The sequence below is a fragment of the Pezoporus wallicus genome, unplaced genomic scaffold (assembly GCF_028554395.1).
Source record: "Pezoporus wallicus isolate ANWC-B61680 ecotype Strahan unplaced genomic scaffold, APGP_CSIRO_Pwel_v1 contig_7853, whole genome shotgun sequence".
NCBI classification, from domain to species: domain Eukaryota; kingdom Metazoa; phylum Chordata; class Aves; order Psittaciformes; family Psittacidae; genus Pezoporus; species Pezoporus wallicus.
The window spans coordinates 769042-779711 of NW_026641765.1; the positions used below are offsets into that span (position 1 = coordinate 769042).

The following is a 10670-nucleotide window of genomic DNA, read 5'->3' on the forward strand; positions in this document are numbered from 1 at the left end:
TTACTTCACCTAGTGTGAATCTCTCACAGTTTTGAAAGACTCTGCTTCTTGCTTCAGACAAGTAATACCTGGCTTATGTCTGCTTGATCTTCTAGTATGTAAGTTTCAGCATCTCATTTGGGGCGTGCTGGTGTCTCCTCTGCTAACTCTGTTGTACTGTTGCTCCTGGCCATCTCTGAAACCAGCTGTGTTGTTCAGCTGAGGTTGTGCTGTGAGTGATGCACACAGCATCAGTGATTGTATGGAAATTTGTGTCAGCACACTAAAGTTGTTCTATAGCCGAGTTTGCTGTTATGTTACAGTCTGCAGGTGTATTAAGGGACCTGCTAATGAAACCTCATGTCTCCATCACTGTCAACAGCATGATGCTGTGGTGTAAAAGACCAAGTTAATTTCTCAGTGTCATTGCTTTGACCCGGTTATTTGCTGTCCCACAAAGAATTCAAGTGCTCTTGTGGCAAACTGATTGATAGTCTCACTCAAAGAAACCCCCAGAAATTTCTGGCTAATAAGGAGGACCTCTCCTAGGTGTGCCTCTTGCATAACCCAGCTTTCTTTTTAAATTACTTAATCTTGGCATTTTCCAGTCTTCTGGATACTCCCACTGAAGCCACTTGAAGCAGTGCAGAGGCTTTAATTCCCTTTGATATCTCTGCAGGAAAAAAATAAGATGGCAGCAAGGTAAAGATCTCCCCTTGGAGATCTCACTGAGGGATTTGGTCACTTCCTTTGCTTCACTTAGTTTACTTTGTTTTCTTCTGCAACTGGGCAATTAAGGCACAACATACCAGAGCACTGGTAAGGGGCTGCCTTCCTCTCAATGAGTCAGTGCTGCAGAAATACATTCCTCTCATCCCCAGCCCACTCCGAGCCATGACGTGACAACAGTAGAAGGCTGAGCACTACTGAGTGCAATGGGCTTTTGTCCTTTGCTTGTCCTTTGTGGACTTTTGCAGGCAGAGCATCTTTGCAAGGCTGAAATGGGCACAGGCAGTTGAGCTGAATTCTTTAGCTGCTCTTTATAGCTGTTCCTGGGGTCCCCTCAGCAGCACAGGTGGCCTCAGTGCTTTCTCTCAGTGTTGGCAGCAATAATTTCTGTGATGCTTTCAGCACAGGGCTTTTGTCTGACAAAATACACACAGTTGTCATTAGCCTGGGCTTACAGTGTCCTGCAGCACCATCGTGGCTGCTGTGCTGCACTTACTTCACAGGCACCACAAATGGTTTGCTCAGCTCTGCTGGGGTCAAAGCAGTTGGGTGTTGTGGGTGCTACTGCCATTCCTAAAAGTAACCCAAGGCATTCCTTTGGGTATTACTGCTTGGGTAAGTCCATGGCTGTGCCAAGATGGAAATAGCATAGGAAAGCACACTCCACTGAGCATTCTCTGATTAAAGTTCACACTGTTGTGGATCTGGGCATTAACTAACATTTTGCTGTTTTGGTGCGGTATTGGACAATTCAGTTCATAGATGAGAGTGTGACCTGAGTTTTGCAACTGCTGTCCATGCTTACAGTGCCTTGCACTAACAGCTGGGCAGCACTGTAAAACCCACCAGTTCAGTCCAATAGCCAGTGTATCCTGCAGAGCAAACTGGGAAGCTGAAATCCCTTCAGCTGACTAAACTCAAACTCTCACTTCATGGGTCCAAGTGTGAAACTGCAATATACATAATCCCATTTACAGCTATAGGGCATTTCAGTGACCCACGGCTGCTGACAGCTTGAGCAGAGACAGGACTGAATTTGCCTCGTATCTGCTCTGGATCCAATGCTGAGCTGATGTTACGGGTGTGAGACTTTTATTCCAGACTGGCTGCAAATGCAAGACTTGATTTCCCATAAATCAAGCATATCTCACTTGGTATCTTAATCGTTGAATGCTTTGGGTTGGAAGGGACCTTAAAGACCATCCGAGTCCAACCAGGTTGCTCCAAGCCCCATCCAACCTGGCCTTGAACACTGCCAGGGATGGGGCAGCTACAGCTTCTCTGGGCAACCTGTGCCAGTGCCTCACCACCCTCACAGGGAAGAATTTCTGCCTAATACCTAATCTAAATCTTCCCTCTCTCAGTTTAAAACCATTATCCCTCATCACTACACTCCCTGACAAAGAACTCTGGTTCCTGTGGGCTCCGTTTTAAGTACTGGAAGGTTGTGCTCTTGCATACGTCCCTGCAGACAGAGCAGTAATTTAAGTGGAGGTGTTGGTTTTGTCGTGGAAGATGAATCCCTCCAAAGGCTGAGCAAGTTCAGGTCCTTCCTGTTCAGGTCAGGAAAGGCACATGTAGCATTCCACAACCTCTGTCCCGCTTTCAGCACTGCTTTTGTGCCTAGAGGGTGTCAGTAGTAACCAGCCACAACCAGCTTAGAAAAAGGATGCGAGAACTGGGTGGCCCTGCACAGTAGTGCCCTGAAAATAAGCATGCAAGCTGCATGTGGCAAGATCTTAAAATAATAATGTAAACATATATGTACCTGGTCCCTCCAGCCCAGTGCCCATCCTTAGACAATGAACATCCAGGGAGAATGCAGGACCAGAGCAGACTGATGATGGTAACTCCCAAGAGGCCATTGGCTTCCAGTCCTGGGATGTGCCCCATCTGTGTCACCAGTTCCCAGAGCAGGTCCCACTCTGTGTGGGCACTGACAGGAGCAGTGTGATGGGCTGGCTGGCTGCAAAGCTGGGGTCACCTAGGATATCTTTAGTCAGTGACATTTTTAGAGTAGCATCAGAGAGGGGCTTGTTGCTGTTACTGTGTGGGGAAGGAGCTGGAGGTGGTGTGCTAGAACAGCACCCAGGCTCTATACTCTCACCCTGCCATGCAGAATGACATCTACGAGTGGAGCCGAGACCACCGTGTGCACCACAAGTACTCGGAGACGGATGCAGACCCGCACAACGCCCGGCGTGGTTTCTTCTTCTCCCACGTTGGCTGGCTGTTCGTGCGCAAGCACCGGGATGTCATAGAGAAGGGGAGGAAACTGGATTTCACTGATCTACTGGATGACCCTGTCGTTAGGTTCCAAAGAAAGTAAGTGGGAGTGCTGGGCCCTCAAGTGAGGTTGTCTAGTTGTGGCTCATTCCTTACTTTTATCTTTCCCTGTTCTCCCCCAAGATATCCCTGCCACCTTTATTGCAGGCATTAGGACTTCCGTGCCTTTAGCCGCAGCTATTGACTGCTATGGCTGATGCTTGCTGACTGTCCTTGCAGGCTCCACCGCACAGGCAGTGAGCCCCGTCCTTGTCCCTCTGCTTTTCCAGAAAGCCAGGGCTGCTGGTGAAAACAGCCACAGCAGAAGTTGCTGGGATCTTGTCTTTCCCCTTTGATCACTAGAACGAATGCTGTAATCAGTAACTGCCTTAAAGCAGGAGTGCGCATTTCAGTCTGCAAACTCATCTTTGGCAGCTGTGGGCCAGTGCACACCAAGCACTTCCTCTCCCAAAACTGTCATTCCACAGGATTAATTATCTGCCTTGAGAATTAGCACAGAGGTGGTTCAATTTGCTGCACACTCTGCAAGAGTAGCGAATTGAAACATGCTTTGTCCTCTGTGTGAGTCCCTGTATTTTAGGCACAAGAAGACTGTCTTGGCCTGCAAGCAAGGTACTTCGGGAAACAACATGAGGTTACTTCTGAGTGTTTTATGGGTGAGGGGAGCAGTTAGTTGAGCTCAGAAATCTGTTTCTTTTTGCATTAGAGAAATCCATGCACAGAATTACCCTACACTGAAAATGCTCCAGGGGTGAGGAAATCACTGCTCTCCACATATTGTTGCTTTTACTAGTTCAGCTTGTTTGCAAAGGCTCCCTTGCAGTTTGCTGCAGCTCCTCTTGGTCGCATTGTTATCTTTACCAAGATAACAGCATCCCACAAGAAGCAGGCTCTACTGCTTTGGTTATGCTGCACATGCTGTGTAGTGAAGAAGTATGTTTTCTTCAGGGAAGTCATGCCTTAGCAAATGTCTCATCTCTGGATTTGAATTTAGGACTTTGAAGTTTACCTTCTTTTATCCGGGAAGAAAAATTCAGGTTTCTCTTTTCTGTAAGGTTTAAGTGTTGTTTGGTTTTGGTTGTTTGGGTTTTTTTTTTATAGCATGGAAAATCTGGCAGGTCAGTAAGAATCATACTAAACCCTTGTCACATTTTGTTTTAAGGATAGATTGTTCATTTCGCTGAATTTAATGATTCTGGTGAACTGTGGATGAGGTACCACCCAGTGAGTTTAAAACCACATCACTTCAGCTCAAATCACAGTACTGCTCCAGGCATGACTGACAGCAAAATTTACCTTCTGTGAATAACAGATCAATAATCCTGCATGTGATGTGAAAGAGAGGCTTGCAGGTGAAATGTCTTCATGACAAAGTTTTCACATGGTGAGTGCAGTGTTCCCCGATACACATTCCTCAAGCGTGTATTGAGGCATTGTTTCCCTGGAACCCCAGGTAAAGGAGGTTTCTTATTCCAGGGTGGATATTTCAAAGGGAGACCAAGAAAAGGTTGCTGGGTGCTCCTTCCAATGTGAGATTTCACATCTTCATCAAAGACTTCAGTCTGAGCTTGTTTCATGTCACAGAATGGTTTTAATTGGTACCTGATAAGCGGTTTTCATATTGTAAATACATTTTCCTGGAATGGGAGAGGCTTTGAAGGAGTTTTCTGGACTGGGAAATACTTTTCTCCTCCAGCTTGACTTAAATCCTGGCCTTGAGTTGATGAGGTTTGCAAACTTTATCCACAGCCTTGGCCAAAAGTCAGTCAGATGTGTGAGAAAATCTGTTGTCTTTGTGGGAGTGAAGAATGGGGAGTGTTTCCTATGGAGAGCTCAGGTAAATGAACATCGAGCTCTGTGAGAGAGCTGAGGAGACGCTGTCTTTTCACCATGGCTGGTGTTGCTGGAGAGCTGCAGATCTCCTTTTGGAGCCCAGCATGTGAGGCACAACCTCCAAACAATAACAAAACAACCAACCAAAGGAATGAAACAAAGAGCTTGCAGGGCAAGAGCTTAATTTACTTCATATAAAAGATGATGAAAACTAGCTGGTGTGTTATAGATGAGAACTGTGCTCATGGAAACTGACTTCCTTCCAGAAATACTGCTAATATTAACATTTTTCCAATCTTCTGTGCGTTTTAATTGAAAACTGTTTGTTTTTGTCAAACCAAACTGACAGTTCTTCCTATCTGAAAAACTTGCAGCAAATGGAAATTTTTAATAACTATTTAATAAATCCAAATTCTGTTCTTCTTCATCCCTTCCAGAATACTCAACAAAAGCAGGGGTCTATTTTAAACCTGTCATATGGGCACAACTAAGATGGGTCTTGGTGTTTCTTTTCTTTCTGTACCATTCAAAATCTGTCACCTCAGCCTGCTGCTCCAGTTTTATGTGGCAGCTTGCTTTGATGATGATACCCTGGGATCACTGTGGGCTGTAGTAAATCTGGGCTCCAGGGAGGTGGAAGGGCTCAGTGGGAAGACAAGGCCTTATTTCTTCTTGAGCTGGGGCACCCTGTAAGTGGCTCCCAAGCTGTGCTGTCTCGCCGCACTCTGCTTCTGAGCAGTGTTAGCCCTTTCTCCATTTAGAGTTATTTATTTCCTATCTTGCTTTTGGCTTTGCCTCCTCACTTTATGCTGAGCTAATACTCCCTTTCTCCACTTGCCTTGAATTTTCCCCCAGCATGATTTTACTTTGTGTCTCCTGCTATGATCTCTACTCTTCACCTCTGTGTTCCCTGCATCCTTTACTCTCTTCCCTGCCTAGCCTAGGCATATGGCTTTAGCTGTACTATAAAGCTTCCCTCTTTGTACTCAGACTGTTCAGCTTCCTCAGTCCCCATTTTGCACTGCACACTGATTGCTTTGTCCGACACATGCAGGAGTGACAGGGCTTGTGCCAGCCATTGGGCCAGGAAAGCAGCAATAACCTGGGCCCAGGCCAAGATGGATCTTTCTCCTCACCCTTGGTGGGGTCCCTGTGGCTGCTTTGGCACCTGCTTTGGGTGTGCTGCTGCTGTTGGGGCTCACGCAGCAGCAGGGGTATAGAAAGGAGCTGCTGCTGTGCTGTGCTGGAGGTTCCCATATGATCTGAGCACACACTAAGTCTTTGTGGACTTTTAGCAGTGACAGTGTTTCTGACAGAGCTCTGCTGATGCCACTCTAAGCCCTGGGCTTTCCCAGCCCCAGATCTGGACTCCAGGCACAGGCTGTGAAGCCAACTGTGTGCTTCCCCAGGTTTAAAGGTACTCAGCGTGGGAGGCTTGCTCTTGGACTGGGTCTCAGCTGTTCAGCTCCAGTATTTTGGGTCGTTTCAGGGGTTTGGGTTGTCTTGGTATTTTGATTTGCTCTTAGAAAAATTATGTCATGACTGTGGATGTCCAAAATGTTCCTTGCTGCCCAAACTATGGGGCCAGTCCAGGTTATGCCAGGGGTTTCAGGCAGAGCCATATCTCCAGAGATTCAACCCTACTTCACCCCAGCTATCATTCCCACCACAGTAATGGTGTCCTTTTCCTTCCACACAGGTATTACAAGAGTTCGGTTGTGCTGATGTGTTTTGTGATCCCTACCTTTGTACCATGGTACCTCTGGGGCGAGAGTCTGTGGAATGCCTACTTCCTTGCCTCCATCCTCCGCTACACCATCTCCCTCAACGTCACCTGGCTGGTCAACAGTGCTGCCCACATGTATGGCAACCGCCCTTACGACAAGTACATCAACCCCAGGCAGAACACCTTTGTCACTCTGGGAGCTATTGGTAAGTGCTGCAGCCCTGCATGTGAACTAAGTGACACCCCGTCCTGTTTCACCCTGCCTGGGCCTTTGGCCGTCTGCAGCTGAACACCTCTTGGAGCCAGAGCTTGGAGGAGGCTGGAGCTTGCACATCCTAGAGGAAGGTGCCCTTGTTTCTACTGATGATGCCCACATACACTGAAGTAATGTGCCCACATACAAGGAAGTCTCTGGGCAAAGATTCACAGTAGCAATCCTCTCTTCTCAGCAGTCAGCTGGGGACAGCAGAGCAGCAGTGACTCTGCTTTTTACTCAGTTGTGGTTGCCTCTCTTGAAGCACTTACGGCTTTCTTCCTTGAATGTAAGGGGTGGGACATCCCCCTTCCTTCTGAGGAGGAAAGCCCAAAGCACTGAAATAGTCTGGTGCGGGTCTGCACCAGAGCTCTCCCATAGCCAGAGGTGGAACATAACCTGCAGTGGATTCAGGACTTGGGAAATAGGCATTGGGATGTCCCACTGGGGCATCTTGCTAAGCTCATAAATGTCCCAGCGATGTGGTCTTTAAACTCCCTCTCTGTTTTTCAGGTGAGGGTTTCCACAATTACCACCACACCTTCCCATTTGACTACTCAGCCAGTGAGTTGGGCCTGAAGTTCAACCCCACCACCTGGTTTATTGACTTCATGTTTTGGTTGGGGTTGGTCACTGACCGCAAGCAGGCTCCGAAGGAGATGATCCAGGCTCGTAAGGAAAGGACTGGAGATGGCAGTGCTTGAAAAGCAATGCTTCGCTGTGCCAGCACTGTCATACATGTTGGTTGGGGTGTGTGCATCCCTGTGCCTGTGGTGGATTTCTTTTCCTCTGGGTAAAATTAGTTTGTTTCAGTTGGGCTGAATTAATTCCCCAAGGATAGATTCAGCCCCAGCTTTTTTTCCTTATTAACTGTCTTATGTCCAAACTTCAGGCTATTAAGTGTAAAAATGTTATATATTATTTAATATTATAGTTAAACAGGAGAGAGATTTGATTTTAGTCACTGTAGTTCAGGTCTGAAATACCTTGTAATTTGCTTGTTCATGGTAAACATTGGCATGGTGGAGGAACTAACTTTCCTTTCCAAGCGCACCTAAGGGAAATTTTTGTTTCTACTATTAATCAGATAAGCTTTTGAGATGCATCTCTTGGAGGGAATGGATCAGGGCCCAATGTGCTGTTTCAGCTACAGACTGATGGAAAAGACAGTAACAGCACCAATGAAAAACAGGATGTCCAAGGGGAAAAATCAGCCTAAATTTAGTTAGATGTTAGTTGGAAAACCTGCTTTCTTCTTTCTGTTAGCCCTGTTAGCCAGCCCAGTGCACTGCTGTCTTTGCTAAATATGAAACCCATTTATTGCTGAGCAGGCTTTTGTGTTGAAGATTAGTCTATACAGGCCAAAATACCAACTGACGCTATGTTGAGATGATTCCTTTGTTGTTGCATATGCATTGTAATTTGTAAAGGTAATAGAGCTCAACCATGTCTTAAGCCAAATAAAGCTTCAGTTTCAATGTTGGGAGATCTGAGTTATATTCTAATCGGTCATGGCCATCAATGCATGCATATTTTAGCTCCTTTTGCACAAGAGGCCTCTTCATTTCTTTTTCTGCCTTTGACTAGCGCGTCTTAGAAGACTGACCTTTATCTAAGTCTTCGTCTCTACTAATATTTCAGCTGCATGCAACATCCATTGATTTCTGAGCAAAATATAAAGACAGTTATGTAGCTTCTGGATTTTAACAGTTGCCTTGTTTAACAAACAAAATAAAAAAGGGGAAAAAAAAAGGAAAAAATATAGAAAAAAAAGAAAAAAAAGGCATGTGGAATTAATGGGACTTGTAGCCCTTTGTGTTAGATGTTAGCCAGTGCAGGAGAGAGGCTTTGTACTGTCAGCACTGGACTGCTGGAGCACTTTTGAAGATGGAGGGCATGATTTTCATTTATAAAGAAGGTCACTGCCTTGCCCCCTGGGGAGGGAGTGCCTGTGTCCCAGCTGCACAGCCCCATGCCCTGGGCAAGGCAGGGATGTCGAGATAACTGAGACTCAGGCTGGATATTTTCAGGAAAGATGTAGAACTGGAGGAAGAAGAAAAAACAAACCTAAAATGGTTTCTTTTCTGTTCTGTTTCTTGTTTTTTAAATGATGCCATATAATATGGAAGAATTGTCTTTAGTCTGTATTTCATCCAGCAGGTGTTTTAACAGTGTTACTTTGCCATTAATGATGTGTAAACTCTTGAGTGATTTACAATAAACAGTTATGACTTACCCTGGCCTCTGTGATTTATTTGGAGATGTCTCACAAAGCGAAAGGGCTTTGTGCACCACACGTCAGAATTACAGAATTGTTTCACTTGGCATTTCCAGCTATTCATTTGCTGCAGCCTTTCCCAAACACACACCCCCTTGGCGTTTCTGGTTTCCTCATTAGTGAAAGAGGAGTGTTGTCAAACAGAAGGGCACCAAGACATTTGATTAGTTTGGGCTTAGCAGCCAAGCTGGTAGTGGCGGGGAAAGAAACTTCAAGCTGACATAAGGTTGAAAAGAGACTATGGCAACTTCTTACATATGAAAATCCCACTTCAGTAGCAAAATATCAGCTCAGTGTGGCTGCAGGACAGTGCTTTGGCAATAAAAATGAAGCGTTTTGTTTCGATTTTTCTGGGCTTTTGTCCCTGTTTCGGCTGAGATGTGCTTGAAAACCTGGGTGTGCCACAAGTGTCTTGTTGTGCATTCATCTGGAGCCAGGGCCATTTGACAGACACACACACAGGCAAGCAGGAGACATTTCCCCACCATCTCCTACAGTGCCTGCAGGAGGGGCTGGACACAGCTCCCAGAGCTGGGACTTTCCTAACCTCCTGGTTACAAAAATAGCACAGTTGCTTCCTTCTTTGCATGGTTGATGGGAAGTTGGAGAGGGAAAAAATCGATTCAGGTGATGGCTTTGGACTTGATGTTTGAATGTAGGATGAAGCTGGGAATATGTAAAAATGCCTGATTTTATTGGTGCTCCCATCATTTCATTTGTGCAGTTTCCTAGCTGAAGAACTGCAGTGAGTGTACTTTAAAGGCACTTAGATACACATCTTCCTGTTGATCTTTATCATGCTTTAGATCCTTTATTTTTCTCTTCTTCTTTTATACTGCTATTACTTGAACTTCCTTAAGCCAATTTCTGTCATGTGCATGATGAAAGAAGAATAACTGGCCCTTCAAAGAGGTACATGCTTCTTGTGGTTTAAGCCCAGCTGGTAACTAAGAACCATGCAGCCGCTCCCTCATTCCCCCAGCCTTCCTCCCCTCACTCAGTAGGAAGGGCTGGGGAGGAGAATCGAAAGAATGTAACTCCCACAGGTTGAGATAAGAACAGTGCAGTAACTAAGGTATAATACAAACCACTACTGCTACCACCAATAATAATAATGATAAGGGGAATAACAAGGGAAGAAAATACAACCACGCACCACCTGCCGACTGATACCCAGCCTGACCTGAACAGCGATCTAGCCCTTCTGGGTAACTCCCCCCCAGTTTATATACTGGGTATGATGTGCTGTGGTATGGAATACCTCTTTGGCTAGTCTGGGTCAGGCATCCTGTCTTTGCTTCCTCCCACCTTCCCCTCCTCCCTGGCAGAGCATGAGACTCACAAAGTCCTTGGTCAGACTAAACATTACTTGGCAACAACTAAAAACATCGGTGTTATCAGTGCTGTTCCCAGGCTGAAAGTCAAAACCACAGCACTGCCCCAGCTACTAAGAACAAGAGAAATGACTGCTACTGCTGAACCCAGGACAGTATCCACCCCTTATTCCATACCATTCATGTCATGCTCAGATCCCACATTTTTCAATATACCCTCACTCTTGTCTTATATATATGCATATATATATA

General features: G+C 45.8%; 1 protein-coding gene across 1 annotated transcript in view; it reads left to right on the forward strand.

Moving 5' to 3' along the window:
- SCD5 (stearoyl-CoA desaturase 5) overlaps positions 1–9041 on the forward strand; it is a 33168-nt gene extending 24127 nt beyond the window's left edge. The window contains exons 3-5 of the mRNA XM_057425310.1: positions 2828–3033; positions 6527–6759; positions 7320–9041. Of these exons, the coding sequence (XP_057281293.1) occupies positions 2828–3033; positions 6527–6759; positions 7320–7510 (630 nt within the window). The 3' untranslated portion in view covers positions 7511–9041. The remainder of the gene's footprint in view (positions 1–2827; positions 3034–6526; positions 6760–7319) is intronic.
- Positions 9042–10670: the final 1629 nt, after the last annotated feature.